Here is a 16,450-nt window from a genome sequence, read left to right as displayed (position 1 = left end):
GCCACCAAGTTTAGGCGCCTACAAAAGGAGTGTGTCCGGCATATAAGTTTCATATCGCAGTTGCATGCTGCGTGCAACTAGGCCTGGTTAACTCAAGCAAGCTAGGTCACTATTTGTCACCAGCCCGTTTTGAAGATTTCAAGAAACAATCATCATTGTCATCATCATCATCATCATCAACAACAACAACAACAACAACAACAACAACAACAACAACAACAACAACAACAACAACAACAACAACAACGTACCGTGCTACGGGCCAAGGGAAGTGACATGTGCGTCACGTATTCTGGATACCTCTTCGCTACATGTTATGGCGTCTCCTCGCGAGGTACGAACCGCTGCTGAAGAACCAATCGTAGAGCTACGTGCGCGCCTACAACCAGGCATCATCGGGCTCAGCAGATTGCTGTGCAGAGAGCACTAGAAGCCGCACCTCGCCGTCGACGCCGGGCGGACAGTTCAGATCGTGCTCGTTAAAAAGGAAATAGACTTTTCCGCGAAGACCCTGTTGTGCGTGGTGCCTAAGTTGGGGCTACTGTTGAGCCGCTCCAGCAGCTTACGGTGTGACTGTGCTGCGTGTGCCACACAGGCCTGCGACTTTGTTTTAGATGCGAAGAATCTTTTGGTCTGCGCTATGTCACTCCCTCCCTCCCTCCGCCGTGCGCTGTTTACACACCTATGCGCATGCGCATCCCCCTCCTCTCCTCTCCTCTCCTCCTCCTCCCCCTCGTCTCATCTCTTCTCCCCTCGTCATTCCTCCTCTCCACGCCGACGCTCCTCTCCTCTCCGGATTGCGCAACGATTGGCAACACCTGCGGCTCTGCGCGCGATAATGCAAAGCAGCTTAGGTTAGAGGCGCGACGGTAGGGGCCCCAGAGGCACCGGCAACAGTCACCAACGCCGCGCGCGTTCGGTGCGAACGCGGGCAAAACGCCGACGGCGTCGACAACAGTTCTGCGCGTTGCTGGTGCTGCTGCACGTCCAAGTTTATACAGCTGATAAAACTACCTTGAGTCGACCCCATGGGTGCTTCGCATACTACTCCTAACTACTACTAATTTTTAAAGAGATCATCGGTTGCAGATAACACAATCCAGTCCTTGAGCTGGAATATTACGAGAGGCGGACATTACTTGGAAGTGAAATCGAAATACATATTCAACTAATAAAAAGTGATCACTCATTAATTTCATCATTACATTAAGGCACATATTGTAATTTACGAGTTACAGACAGTCAGTGTGCAAGACGTGTCCACATCGAACTAATTTACAGAATTTTTTGGTAATTAGCTGAATATGTGTTTCGGTTTCTCGTGGAAATAGTATCCACCGCTTCGAATGATCCAGCTCAGGGACACGAATATCTGGCTAGGACAGGGACAGGGACGCAGGGACAGGCTATCTGCCAAAAGGAAATTTAGACAATTCTGTAAATATTAAAAAGGATCACCCTGTATAGCATTCTAGATTAAACTGTTACGCTCATCTACATGGTATTCTAACCCTCGCCAGCTTTCTAAGCATACACTGGGGCAGCCGAAGACGCTATGACAACGACGGCATGACAATGGGATGACGATTGTAAAATGATGGAGAGTATAACGATGACAGCTTGAGGTGACCGCATGAGGGTAACAGGATGACGATGACCCATGTCAAGGCATCATGTGCACGGCACGGAGGGGAAGCGAAGCACACGCCGCTCCGCGAGGTAGTCGCTAGGCAACCCAGGTGACGCATCACTGAGCGATGTGTTGCGGCTCCAGGCACAATTTATGGGCAGCTTAAGGAGCTCCGCTGTTAATAATATAAAATATTCAATGCAACAAAGTGTTGCTATAAATTTGATAGCCTTGCAAGAGCGCAAATGATAAATAAGAGGATGCTAAAATGCTTGAATGCTGACAAAATGTGGCGTAAAGCAGAACAACTCAAGCAAAATTTGTAAACGTTTACTGGCTGGGCCATATTGTGCAGCAACACGTCAGTGAGAGATGATAATGTCACTTCGAGCACAAAAGATATGGCCAGAGTCACTGTTACGTTCGGAGACGGTGTCTTCGGAGCTGAGAGGGTTAGGTCGCAGGCTTGAGGTTTGTCGACGAAATCTGTGATGAAAATTGTATCTGGGCTTTCCAGTCGAGGTAACCTAAATAATGACAGGCATGAATAACAATGGTAGGCGGGGATATAAACACTTCCTTTATTTCGTAGAAAGCTCAAACGCAAACTATCGCAAAAATTACAGGGAAATACAGAATTCTGCAAACGACTTGCGTAAACTGACAAAGGAAACCAGTTAAATAACAACGGCAAACAGTGAATTGAGCGCCAGTTAAACAGCAGCGGTCTAAACGTTGGGAAGCCCGCAGGACGCCAACTGTGATGCTCATGCGCGGATGCCTCGATGAGGCTGTCGACGCAACGTGGGTAATGTTTCACGTCTGCATAAAACCACTGTAAAGTCATTCGCGCTTGCCTCTTCGAATCTATCGACAATTTAATATGGACCTACATTTTACTTGTGCATCAGTATTGGTTTACCGCATGTTCTTCAGAGGGCGTGAATTCATTATTTTTTTTATTTACACAATACTGCAGGCAGCAATGCTGCCCAAGCAGGAGAGGGTTTACAAGAGAACATTTTTTAGTAGTTTTTCAAATGAAACATAAGATGTGCATTCAACAACAAATTCCGGTAAATGATTCCATTCTTCGCTCGTAAGTGGAAAAAATGATTTATGAAAGATGTTAGTGCGGGCAAAGTTCGACGGGACTACTTTAGAATGAAAAATACGTGCCGACCTGTGTGGAGCAGGGGTAATATATGTGGCATTTGCTAAACCAGTTTGATTATGAAACAATGAGTAAAAAAAATTCAGCCTGGCGATTTTACGGCGCACATGGAGCGGATCCAGTCCAAGTTGGCCTAACATACCAGAAACTGACGACGAAGTTTTGTAGTCGGAGCAAATAAACCGTGCAGTCAGGCGCTGAATTCTTCAAGTTTATCAATTTCCTTATTACAGTATGGGTCCCACACTATGGAAGCATACTCTAGGACTGGGCGAACGAGGGAAAGATAAGCTTGCAGCTTGACAGATGAAGGTGACTTCTTTAGCTTTCTACGTAGAAAGCAAAGTTTTTTGAATGCTTTGTTGCATATGTTGTCAATATGGGTGTCCCATTTGAGGTTACTGTTAATTGTTATGCCTAAGTATTTCACAGAGGTAATAGATTCTAGGTTCCGATTGCCAATGTGGTAAGTATAAAGTAGCGGTTTTCGTTTCAATGTTATTGTCATTGACACTGTTTTGGAAAAGTTATTATTGCAGAATGTGTGTGGTTGTAGGGTGTATCATGAGAGATCAGTCATCCGCATTAAACGCTCATAATTACACGAATGTTTTGTTTTTGAGCACACTCGATTCCTAATCAGAAATTAAAATAAAGAAATATATGGAGCTGCAGTCACCAGTCGAATATGTAAAATGTGAGGGTACTAACATACAAGATCGTCAGACCCTGAATAACGGCTGTCGTAAAATAATATCAGCGCCAGACGGAGGCCTGTGTTAGGATGCTAGCGGCACAGAAAAAGTTAATCGCTACAAACATCATTTCCATGGGGATCTCTGATGATTCCATTGAACTCAGGTCACGGAGAGTTAAGATATTGGACCGTTAAACTACGCAGCTCACTCATGAGAGGAAGCTCTCCGCCCTCCTAATTTAGTCCATTCGGCATCCTTTCTACGTCACACGTCACAGCAGGGCGATATTCCTATCCCAGGTGTTCAAGTACTCAGACAACAAGGCCGCTGTAAAATAGAGCTGCATTGTAGCGGAGCAGTTACCGCTCAACAACTTGTGTCACGTGTTGGCGATGTTCCAAACTAGCCGCCGTCGTTAGCGATGGACCAGCGTGGTCGCTCCAGGGTCCCTGATGTCGTCTATCATGAGGTAGCTCCGAACCTTCCTCCAGCAGTATTCATCCAGGTCGTCCAGTTGAAGTCGTCCGCCTGCACGCGAGTTGCACTCCACACGCTCTTTGACGACACCGGCGAGCCGCATGAAGTCGTGCAGGCCTTCGGCTCTGCTGAACTTTCGTCGAACCATCGCTGAGGCCTCGGCCACGCTCATGGACTCTTGTTCGGCGAGCTCCTCAAGGAGGGGAGGATGGCGCAGCACTCGCTCCAAGGCTCGGACGCAGCGTCTGCAAAACGTTGTCAGGGTTTTTCATATAGCGATGTGTTCGGGCTTAGAAATATGCAGTAACGTTCTGGCAGACAGCTTGGACGCGACAACGAACGCCGCTGTAACTGACGGCACGAGATATTTTAGTGTTCGTAATGCGTCCCCGCTATATGGAGCTTTAGAGAAAGGAAACTACCTTTCGGAAACAGCTGCTTCGCAGATTCTGTGATGCCTTCGCAAAAGAGGGGGCTGGTAGCTTTTTTTCCGAGAACACGTAGTACGATGCGTGCAAATGTGAGGAGTGCACTCGTACTTGGCCTCAATACTTTTTTAATACGTCACTGTGGTAAGCTGAACAGTGTCACCAGAGCTAGAGATAGTATCTTGCATGCCATAAGGAGTGCTTGTGCGAACGCAGCGAACTGAGCCGGCAGCCAGCCATGTTCGCCGAAAGTGAGATAAATCGAATATTGCTTTGCAGGATTTGTGCATTATTTTACAAGTTCATGTAACTAAAATGAAAGTATTGCGATGTAATGCGCCGGATAGAATGAGAGGACTGGAGATAAGAGAACACATACCTGTCCAGTGTCCTGCTGTCAGTGAAATCTGCAGCGAGTGTCACAAAGCTGGCGTTTCGACGCACGGCGTCCAAGACGGCGAAGAAGTCTTGAAACGCTTTCTTATCTATTTGTAGGTACTTGGCCGTGTCTATGCTCACGAGAATGTAGTTCTCCGCGATGCCAAAACAGAGGCGCCCAAAAAAGTCCTTGATTATCATCGTAACGTCGGCGATGAAGGACACCATTCGTATGCTCCGACTCGTGTTGATGACGTCAGCCAGCCGCTCCACTCCCCGCTTGTACACAGGGTTTCGGCCTAGCATGCAGTGTTCCAAGTCTACTCGCAGCTTTTTAATGCTCGTGCTTGAAGCGAGCGACTCGAAAATTTCTGTCCATGCTCTGAATGTGCAGTCCATGATGTCAGGGACATTGAAAGAAAATGTGAGCCGCAGATTTTCAAGAAGTGAGTCTTCTTTCCTAATGTATTTTGCGACGGCCGAGCACAGCTCAGCGTCACCCGCGTTGACGTGCAAACCTAGGCTCTTCATTGCGGGGAAAAGCTGCAGCAAGGCTAGCAGTTGCCCTCGATCACCATTGCGACAACTGAAGTTGACATCTGAAAATGAATTTGATTCGAGCAAATCCAAGTTGAAGACATTCTCAAGAGTGCCGAGAGAGACTTTTGTTTCAGCCCCACTTTCCTTAAGCGCTCTGCAGAATCTTGGCAAATACCTTTGCTTATAATCAGAGTCAGGTATGTGTACGGTAAGCCTTTGGATGGATTGCTTACTCGACACAGTCCAGAAGAATTGGACCCACTGTGTAGGCTCCAGGAATGAGAAAGGAAGCTCGAGTCTTTCCAATGTGTCGTTCTTAGTGAGAGCCGTGTACAAACAGGCAAAATCAGTACCGGGAGGAACTACTAGTTCTGCGTGGTCGCACACCATGGTGAAGTTGCGTATTGCTTGTTTTCTGAGAGCATCCTCGCTACTAGCTGGGAGGTGCCGGCATCAAGCGTAATGCCGTTAAGAGTGAGGTTCTGAATTGTATTGTTTACGATAAGCCCGGCCGCCATCCGCCTGAAACTCTCTCGCTTGCTTCGGGGGCCTGCTTCAACACTTAGTGTTATAAGTGACTTGGTAGCCACGAGGTATTCTGAGAAGCTTTCATGGCCAGCGTGACATATGACCGAACCGTGTATCCCCAGCTGCCGGAGAGTTGCATTCTCCTTTAGGGCATCAACAAATAACCTGGCGCTCTTGCCATCCACACAGGCTTTGCATACATTTAGGGTTCTCAAAGTGCTCAGCCGTAAAAGTTTAACAACTGTGGACGCAAAGTGTCGGCAGGTCCTTATGTAGGTGACGCATTCGAATTCTTCCAGGTTTTTGAGTGAGCCTATGGCCGCGTGGAGGTCCATGCTCGTGAACTCGAAGATGCCGACCTTCATAGTCTTAATACACGGGTTGCGGTCAGGCCAGCACACAGAAGCTCTCCATACCGATGCCAAGCGAAAGGACGAATGAAGATATGTTGTATGCAAGCGTGGCTCTTTAGCAGCCAGTGCATAAGCTGAGTAGCTTGATTCAATTCCATGTCTGGAATGACTGGGAAGTACATCTCCACTTCTTTTAAGCCCATAAGGTACAGCTGGCCACATCTTCCTGTCATTTCCCGAAGTTCCAGTTTGGCAGGAAATAGCAATCGGTTAACCGTGGACAAATAATCGACAATCTTGCATGAGCTTGTTTGGGTCATTGTGCAGAGCGGGAATGAGCAATTGATGGTTGCTTCAGAGAAACTGACAGTGGAGGGACTCATATCGGCCAAGAGGAGGCCAGAGGCAGCTGCATGCTCCATCATTGAATCCGGCTGTAGTCCACATTTACTGGTTCCAGTTCTTTCGTTGTCACCTGCGTAGCGAGTAAAACAAATTAAAAATTAAATTATGGGCCTTGACGTGCCAAACATAGCATAATGGAGGATGTAGAAGTCTTAGTTAGGTAGGGTAAAGTGCATTCACCATAGGTTAGTGAGGTCTAGGAGTTGTCTCAGAATAAGAAGTCAAGAAGAAACAGAGCAACTTAGATGCAGCAGAGCTGCCAAGCTACTTTCATTCGAAGTAATGATGAACAGGATACAGATGATCCTTCTATAACTATAGCATTAAACTTAGAAGGGCTTTGCAAGGCATGATCCGGCCAAAAGCTGCTGGAGAAGATGGAATAACAGAGGATTTGTTCAAAGGGAGATATCATGCTTGAAAAGGTTGCGACTCTTTAAACGCAATGCCTCACGACTTCAAGTGTTACAGAGAGCTGGAAGAACGCCACCATTATACTAATCCATAAGAAAGGAGACGTTAAAGAATTGAAGAACTATAGACCCATTAGCTTGGTTTCAGTATTGTATAAAATATACACCAAGGTAATTTCCAATAGAATCAGGGCAACACTTGACTTCAGTCAACAAAGAGCTTCAGGAAGGGACATTCTACGATGGATCATATTCACGGCATCAATCAGGCAATCAAGAAATCTGCAGAATAGAATCAACCTCTTCATATGGCTTTCATAGATTGTGAAAAGGTATTTGATTCAGTAGATATACCAGCACTCATAGAGGCATTGCGTAATGAAGCAGTACAGAAGGCATACATGAATGTCTTGGTAAATAGCGGGCTACCTTCGTTCTCCACAAGACAAGTAGAAAGTTACCTATCAAGAAAGGGGTCAGGCAAGGAGACACAATCTCTCCAATGCTATTCACTGCATGCTTAGAAGAAGTATTCAAGCTCTTAGACTGGGAAGGCTTAGGAGTGAGGATCAACGGCGAATATCTCAGCAACCTTCGGTTTGCAGATCACATTGTCCTATTCAACAACAATGGGGACGAATTACACTAAATGATTGAGGACCTTAACCGAGAAAGTGTAAGAGTGGGGTTGAAGATGAGTATCCAGAAGACAAAGATAATGTTCAATGGCCTTGCAAGGAAACAAGAGTTCAGGATCGCCAGTCAGCCTCTAGAGTCTGTAAAGGAGTACGTTTATCTAGGGTAATTAATCTCAGGAGACCCTGATCATGAGAAAGAAATTTACAGAAGAATGAAATTGGGCTGGAGTGCATACGGCAGGAATTGCCAAATCCTGACTGGAAGCTTACCAATGATGTTCAAAAGAAAAGTGCACAATCATTTCATTCTACCGGTGCTCACATATGTGACCGATACTTGGAGGTTAACAAAGAATCTCGAGAACAAGTTAAGGACCGCACAAAGAGCGATGGACCTTAATATGTTAGGCCTAACGTTAAGAGACAGGAAGAAAGAGAGTGGTGTGGATCACAGAGCAAACAGGAATTACCGATATCCTAGTTGACATTAAGAGGGAAAAATGGAGCTGGGCAGGCCATGGACTGCGTAGGATGGATTACCGGTGGACAATTAGAGTTACAGATTGGATACCAAGAGAAGGGAAGCGCATAGAGGCTGGCGGAAAACTAGACGGGGTGATAAATTTAGGAAATTTGCAGGCACAATTTGGAATAAGCTAGCGCACGAAAGGGGTAATTGGAGATCGCAGGGAGAGGTCTTCGTGCTGCAGTGGACATAAATATAACCTGACGATGACGATGATGACATGCCAAACGCACGACATGATCTTGAGGCGCGCCGTACGTGGGAGACTCCGGATAAATTTTGAAAACGCGGTGTTCTGTGAAGTGTACCCAAGGCACGGGCGGTTTTGCATTTCGCCCACGTCAAAATGCGGCCGCCGCGACCGGGATTTGATCCCGCGCCCTCAGGCCCCGCAGCTCAATGCCGAAGTCACTACGCCAGCACGGCAGGTACGAGTAAAACAGAAACTGGCGTGAGTGTGTGGTATGCAATTGATTAGTTTTTTTTTCCTGCGATACTGGTTGTAAGAAATAAGCCACGTAAAACGTTATACATCTCCTTTTCTGGTTTTCTATGTTGTCAAGGGATGGATGAAGTTTAAATTTGGCGGGTATTGCGGCGACGTGCGGGAAAGGTTTGAAGTGCGGCGAAAAAATAGCGGCAAATGAAAATTACCACTTGTGTGGCTGCTTGTAGAACCGCTCCAGTAACCCCCTGTGCAGTTTCTCGGGACGTTAAAAGCCCATGGACTGTGAGTTTTTTTCTTATAGTGTGCGTACTTCTTTGCAGTGTATTCAATATACCGGAGCCTGGTGTTCCTTAATTACTCTTAATGGTATGATGAAGTGCGAACGCGGTGGCTGTTTTTCTTCAGCTCGCTTATTTTACCTCAGCCTAATTTGAAATCAGACGCGATATAATAGCTGCCTGAAACTTGCGCTTTTACACACGAGATACACTAGCGTCTTCCTGATGATGATAATTCAGACGCGTTATTAACGGTTACTGTATTTCCGAGTTGCTACCTGAGTCCCACTTGTTACAACATTTTCTGGTTAGCACTGTTCACTAACTCTACCATTACAAACTACGTTTACTAACATGTGACAACCAATTAACAAAGAATTAGTAATGTATAGTAATTTAGTAATTACTAGTAACCAATTAGTAATTTATAGTCATTCGGTAAACTGTGAGGTTTCAAAGTGAAGTCCCCCCCCCCCTCCCCCTCACAGCTCCACACCCTTAAGGCGGAAGGGGGGGGGGGCGAGGGGGTGGTGGGGGCATTCTAGAAGTCTAGATGTTATTGTTAGCATAAGGGGCTGTACTACGATAGCATCCAGGATCAAGAAATTTCGCAGCTAAGATCGGGTTGATGCGAGCTGCGTCACGAAGCTCAATTCGCTCGTAGCCGCTGCTGCTGCGCTGACTCACTCCAGCGTTCTCAAAGGCAGTTTCCACGGTCATCGAGGGAGATGCGTTCATGTTTGCTTGTGCGCGCCTGACACCATGTCTGTTAATTTAGATAGTATATGTCTATGTTCACAAGTTTATACGGCTGATAAAACTACTATCCTTGCTTTGTATAGCTCTCCAGTAATTTGCTGTGGGAATCGTTGCTGCGCCTTTCGGGCGAAACTGCCACTTTTTGATTTAGGTCATAGATTTTTTATTAAAAATTGGCAAAAATCGCAAATTTTCAGCAAGCGAAACTATAATGTTTACACTTCTGTAATTAAGCAATGAAAATTGATACCACAATTGTGTGAATTCCATCTAATATTACATAAAAAGCGGACAAAGTTTTTACACATGAGTCTGGAAAATGTTTAGTAATAAGGAAAAAAAGAAAATGGGCAGCTTGCACTAATGCTGCAAGGCTGGAGTAAACAGCGGAGCTGGTGATCGACTTAGCTTCTTGCACGTTTTACTAGACTTGGCTAAGTTTTGCGACGAAGTGCTAAGTGCTGCTAGGCTCAGCATTCCAAATCGGTTCGCCGCCGCCGCGCAGATTCCCGCTTGGCCGCGCGACGCGCTTCAAGATGAGCGGTTGCTTCTTCGGGTGTCCGGATTTTCTTTGGTCTTCCCATGTCAAGGCTACATGTACTCGCTATACAGAGTCAACGTGAGTTCTGCCGCCGACGCGGCGGCTTCGAGCTTTATATTCCCGGATGACGTCGCGGCCAAGCTGCGCCTCCGCACTTGCCGGGCGTGGCTGGTCGAAACCTGCCGAGTTGCCGCCAGAGGCGCCTGCTGCAGTCACGGACACCCCGCGCGTTCGGCGCCAACGCGAGGCAACGGGAAAACGCGAATCGCGTCGGCAGCAGCTCTGCGCGTTGCCGTGTCGGCGCTGCTACAACAAACAGTTTTAGTTTAGCGTTTTTACGCTCCGCTTAGCTGCTGAGCGGAGCGGAAGTACGAATGCGCATGCGCTCTCCGCTTAGCCGCAAGCGGGCTAGCGGAGCGAGAATCACGGTCCGCTTACAAGTGCCTAAGCGGAGCGGGGAGCGTTGCTGCCGTCTTTCGCTAGTGAGGGTAGGCGATGCAAGCGCCATCTCTCGCACGTGCATCGAAGCACCTTGCATCGAGGCACCAGTCGTGCGAGCGCGAATAACTTGTGTAATACAGCTCCAACTGGTTCTTTAAGGAAATAAACAGCACAGCTAACAGAAACGTCGCCTGCGCATTGGCGTCACAAAAGATGGGATTGGATTCGAAATGCAACCTCGCTGGCTATCACGTGTCGTTCACCAAGTCGACGCTTCATTTTCCACTCGATAAAATGGACCGGTTACGCATTACAAGCACCCGTGTAGATAATTCATGAACACATAAGTTATCTATATTCGTTTTACTTTGTAAAGGTGGCAAAACGGTTTTTTTATTTTGTTTCACTGCGCTGAATTTGGCCAGAGGGCGCTGCAACTACGAAAGGACCGCTCCGCTACGCTTCACGCATAACTAAAACGTGAAAATCGCCCGCCGCTCCGCTGTGGCTTAGCGGGGCAACTCGGAGCGGAGCGGACCGTAAAGACGTTCAACTAAAACACTCTAATTTCTTTATTTTAGATGGGAAGCAGCTTATGGTCGGGGCTATGTCACTCCCTCCCTCCCTCCATCCGCCGTGCGGCGTCCACACCTCTACTGCGAATGCGCATCCTCCTCGCCCTCCTGCTCTCCTCTCCTTGTCTCATCTCCTCTCCTCTCGGCATTCTTCCTCTCCTCTCCGACGCTCCTCTCCTCTCCGGATTGCGCAACGAATGGCAACACCTGCGGTTCCGCGCGCGATAATGCGAAGCAGCTTAGGTTAGAGGAGGAGGAGGAGGAGGAGGAGGAAAAAACTTTATTCTGACAGGGCATTTGGGACCTCCCAGGTCCCCTGGGTCCCCGCGCGACCCCACCGCACTCAAACGTTCATGTTTAACATGTCCATGACGTTAGCAGCCCGGATGGCGGCGATCTTCTGCCTTGCCGGGTCCGTGGAGCGCAGTGAGGTCTCCCAGTCCTCCCAGGTTTCGAGTGGTGTCGGGCCGCCAGGGGAGGAGAAGACGGACAGGCCTAGGGTGCCTCGATGCCAGCGCCGCCGTTCAGGGTGGTGCCAACCTTTGACCGCCCCCGCGCCGCCGCTTTCTCGCTGCGACGCCATATTGTGTCACAGCGATCCGTTGCGATTGCTTGGTGCCGGTGCTGAGTTCGAGGCACAGTGCGCGCGGATGCTTCGCGGACGCTTCTACTTGCTAGACAGTGTTCAGCCGCATGACTGACAAGCTATCAAGTGCATCGTGTCGACATGACGGGCTGTTGTGTTCCCAAGTGCGCCGGATCGACGCGTAAAGGACTGCGTTGTTTTCGCTTCCCCCGGGACCCAGAGCGACGGAAGAGATGGAAGCCCAAGTAAAGCGCGATCACTGGAAGGCAACGGATAACTACTGCATTTGCGAGGTAAGTGTCAAGAATGTTTAGACTACCGCACCGTGTTTTTCATTTAAATAAGAAAGTATTCTCTGATCCTCGCTCACGTACCTACGTTCGCTCACGAACTAAGTAAGCACTGCACCGATGCTGTCTGAGTAGCGTATGGTTTGCGAGCGCGCGTCGCATAGGCTTTTTTCGTTTTGATGGGCGCAGTCTGTACCCTTATTTTAAGGACTGACGAAGATGCTTAGCCGCGAAATAGTCTTACATTAGCTACGAATCGTCACGTAAGCCACCTATTTTGCTTTTTCACGGGAAGCACACATCGTGTGTGTCTCTTGTTTCTTTTTTTATCTTTTTTCGGTACTGGTTATTTGGGACTAAAGAACGCAGTGCTTCGTCTGGGGAGAGCGGCTGTTTTGTACGTGGTAAGCGAAACATTGTGATTTTCTCTGATTTCTCAGGAGATATCTTGCGGACCTCAGGGTGTTACGTTACATAGCTGATTTTTTAGACTTGTACATATTTGTAGCGTGGTGATCGTAAGCCGATGGTCATTCGTGCTCATTCCCGATCGTAGTGGGTACTGTGACGGTCTTTAAATGCCTGTGCACGGTATGCCCAGGTGTAGTAGAGTTAAGGGGCATCATGGGACCAAAATGTTTCGGCTCTTTCTGGCATGGTGTCTGTTGTAGCCTGTGCATTTCTTCGAAACGTGTGAAGCGAGGTAATACAGCATTGCTTCTGCTAAAATTTATTTTTAAGCACTGTAATGGGTTCTCTGTATTTACAAGGCAACTTTTCATATCAATAATCACTTTTGTTGTTTTACCTGTACTTAGAAACACTTTGAAGAGGACCAGTACGAGGGAAATCGACAGGATGGGCGCCGTCTGTTAAAGTCAACAGCCCTACATCATCATGGACTATATTTTCGAAGTGAAAAACATTGCTAATCTGTATTTGACTGTCTTAGTTTCATTTACGGTTTTTGTACGTGATATGTATGCAGTGTTGTTTATTTTTTCAATGTAGTTATCAGTGTTCTAATGGTTATTTATGAAATGTTCTGTACTCGCCATCGACGTGTTTGGCTGATGCGACGTATTCGATGGTAGCTGATGTATGTATTCTGGCTGGATATCTGGCTGGATATCTTAAATTAATATTACCCGCGGTTGCGTTTTCTTGTTTGCATTCTTGTTTTCGATTTATATTGTGTGTAATAAGGTTGATGTACTCACTTGAACCCCCCCCCCCCATGTAATGAATAAATAAAAAAAAAAACTCTCTCTATCCCGAATTGTGTGTAGAGCCTACCTTGCGAATTAATTTTTTTATCTCGTCTTTCAACATAACCTTCAGGCGCCACACAGTACATATAATTTTCATGTACATATCTCTTTCATGATTGATTGTACTAGACATTATAAGTAAATGTATTTTGTGCATCGTTTGATTTCTTGTGTGTACTACGCAAGATTTATACAGACAAGTTACGTTACATTTTTCTCTACAGCACTAACTAAACCTTATTTTCACATCGCAGTTATTTTTACACCAGCTTAATCCTGTCAGCACACAGTTTGTGGGCAAAAAAAGCAAAAATTGCGTGTAGATATCGTCAAATAATTGCAACGAACGCGAAGAGCACGCGCAACGCAAGGGAAACTAACCGCCGTGCGCGAATGGCTGCCTACGGTAAAGGAGGCGTGACGTGTAAACCAAAATACAACAGCGAAAAAGAAAACCTTCCACACACAGGGGGTCGCAAACCTTATATACCAAGCATCGAAGCGCAAAAAAAGTGCGTATTTTAAACATACACACGGCATATTAAATGTGATTGAATTAGGCAACTTGGGGCATGTTCCCGGCGCCATACATTTACGTCTTCGACCTTCGACGAGTTAACGGCCATTGGTTATAAAGATATGCAGATGGGACACCGATAAAAAAATCCTCATCAAGGCAAAGCACTTGGAAGCGCGCCGCGAGTAACACTTTATGAACGCAAGCGTAGCTGAGCCTCAGCTCGTGTGACACAATATGGCGGTGCCAGCGGGGTTGTCTCCACCCTGGACGGCGGCGCTGGGCATCGAGGCACCCTAGACAGGCCAGGAGTATGTGGGTGAGGTTTGCTTTCGGCGCATTGCACAGAGGGCAGGAAGGTGGGATGGGTCTGTAGTGGGAGAGGAGGGATGGGGTAGGTAGGGTGCGCGTTTGCAGACTGCGCCACAGGTGTTGCTCCCTGGTAGTGAGGGAAGAGTGGGGCGGTGGGTATATTTGCCTCTCGGCCCGAGCATTCGCGATGAGCTCAGCGAAGGTACACGCACGCTCCCTCGAGAAACCCCCCATGAGGTCCGCCTGTGCCCGGTTTCTCGACCCTCGGGCTAAAGAATCGGCGGCCTCATTGCCGGGGTTTCCCGAGTGCGCGGGCACCCAGATGAGCTCAGCGCTGCGGGAGAAAGGGGGGGGGGGGGGGGTTCTGTGTCAGTATGTGGAAGGTGGCAGGGTGAACTCTGCCCCTAGCATAATTTAGCAGTGCAGTTTTAGAGTCACTCAGGATGTAGGTAGCACTGGAGCTGCCGAGCGCTAGCGCTATAGCGATCTCTTCCGCTTCCTCTGGGTCCGTTCCCTGGGGTAGTTCCTTTATTAAAGGAGGAGTATTCAGTGTGTAAGCAACCGCTGTGGCTCCGTGCTGATCGCATGCAGCATCTACCCATATTGCGTTCTGTTCATCGCCGTACCGTTTATGAAGGGCTGCTGCTCTGGCTTTCCGTCGCTCGCGGTTTTGGTCGGGGTGCATGTTACGAGGGAGCGGTCGAATGCGTAGCGTTTGACGAATTTCCGTAGGAAGGGCTTTTAGGGAGTCATGATTAGCAGGGATGCGAATTTCGAGTTTTGAAAGTATATGCCTCCCAGTAGAGGTACTGGCTAGTCGGAGATATTGTGCCTGTAGGTGTGCTTCGGTTAGTTCTTGTATGGTGTTATGCATGCCTAACTCCGCCAGTCGTTCGTTACTGGTGCTTTTGGGCAGGCGGAGCGCAGCCTTGGTAGCTTGTCTGATTATAGAATTTATTGTTTGGGTTTCGGTTATATTGAGGTTGAGGTAGGGGGTAGAGTACAGTACTCTACTCATAGTATACGCTTGTACTACTCGCAAAGTATCTTCTTCCCGCAGGCCGTGAGCTTTATTTGTTACTCTGCGTATTAGCTGCGTGGTAGCTGCTAGCGTGCTCTTTAGACGTTTGATGGTTTCGGTATTTTTCCCATCTTGTTGCAGGTAGAGGCCAAGGATTCGAATGGTGTGGACCTGTAGGACCACCCTATCCTGTAGGTAGATTCTAATATGAGTATGATACGTTCTACCCTTTGGCGGGATCAACAAAAGTTCAGATTTTTCCGGTGAGCAGGTGAGGCCTACCTTGGTGACCTCTTCCTGTATTACCATTGCGGCTGTTTGCAGTGTTTCTTCGATTTGCGCGTCCGATCCATATGTAGTCCACAGGGTGATATCATCCGCGTACAGGGTATGGTCAAGATGGGGAATTTGCTGTAGCTTCCGCGCGAGCGGAATAAGTACTGCGTTAAAGAGGAATGGGGACAGCACTGAGCCTTGCGGTGTGCCTACGTTCGCTAGTGTGTAGCGGCGTGTACGAAGGTTGTCTACGCACATGCTGGCCGTTCGGTTTTGCAGGAAAGCCTTTATGTAGTTGTATGTTCGTTGGCCAACTCCTAGGTCTATCATGGCCTTTAGGATGGCCTCGTGCGTGACGTTGTCGAAAGCCTTCTTGAGGTCAATCGCCAGTACCGCTTTAGTGTGCGCAGGTATGAGGAAGTCTAGAATAGCTGTTGTGAGTTGCAGCATGGCATCTTGCGTAGATAAGCCCGATTTGAAACCAATCATTGAGTGTGGGTATTGACCAGTGTCTTCCATGTGACCGTGCAATCTAGCTAGGATGACTTGCTCAAAGAGATTGCCTAGGCTGGAGGTAAGGGAGATGGGGCGCATATTTTCTGGGGTAACTGGTTTGTTAGGTTTCGGTATTAGTATGACCCTTCCATGTGTCCACTCCTCTGGCAGTGTGCCGCTCTGCCAATGCTTGTTGAAGATACCGGTAAGTTCTTGCAGGGAATTGTCGTCTAGGTTTCTAAGAGCGGCGTTTGTTATGCGATCTTCGCCTGGCGTGGTGTTGCTGAGTCTATGAAGTGCTGCTCGGACTTCTTGTATAGTTATGTCCCTGTCTAGTTCATTATTTGGTGGGCCAGCGAAATCCGGCAGTGGAGTGGAAGTGCCCGACGAGGTGTGTAGGCTCTTAAGTTTCTGTAGTAGCGCCTGCGTGTCGTATTTAGGGTTGTGTGTTA

General features: G+C 47.7%; 1 protein-coding gene across 1 annotated transcript; it reads right to left on the bottom strand.

Moving 5' to 3' along the window:
* Window positions 1-3,917: 3,917 nt before the first annotated feature.
* Window positions 3,918-5,622, bottom strand: LOC125945723 (uncharacterized). The gene is made up of 2 exons (XM_049667979.1): window positions 4,787-5,622; window positions 3,918-4,224 (listed from the first exon to the last, which is right to left on the bottom strand). Exons 1-2 carry the CDS (start codon window positions 5,314-5,316, stop codon window positions 3,918-3,920), a joined length of 837 nt encoding a protein of 278 aa, XP_049523936.1. The 5' UTR covers window positions 5,317-5,622.
* Window positions 5,623-16,450: the final 10,828 nt, after the last annotated feature.

This window comes from Dermacentor silvarum, chromosome 5 (genome assembly GCF_013339745.2).
Source record: "Dermacentor silvarum isolate Dsil-2018 chromosome 5, BIME_Dsil_1.4, whole genome shotgun sequence".
NCBI classification, from domain to species: domain Eukaryota; kingdom Metazoa; phylum Arthropoda; class Arachnida; order Ixodida; family Ixodidae; genus Dermacentor; species Dermacentor silvarum.
The sequence above is the reverse complement of the archived record's forward strand: the minus strand, read 5'-3'. Positions and strand labels throughout refer to the sequence as shown.

Bases quoted from the DNA above. Each gene is read 5' to 3' on its own strand.
- LOC125945723 (XM_049667979.1), bottom strand. From the start codon at position 5,316: ATGAAGAGCCTAGGTTTGCACGTCAACGCGGGTGACGCTGAGCTGTGC. The intron at 4,225-4,786 runs GTATGTGTTCTC...AACGTTTTGCAG, and splicing joins GACAGCAGGACACTGGACAG to ACGCTGCGTCCGAGCCTTGG.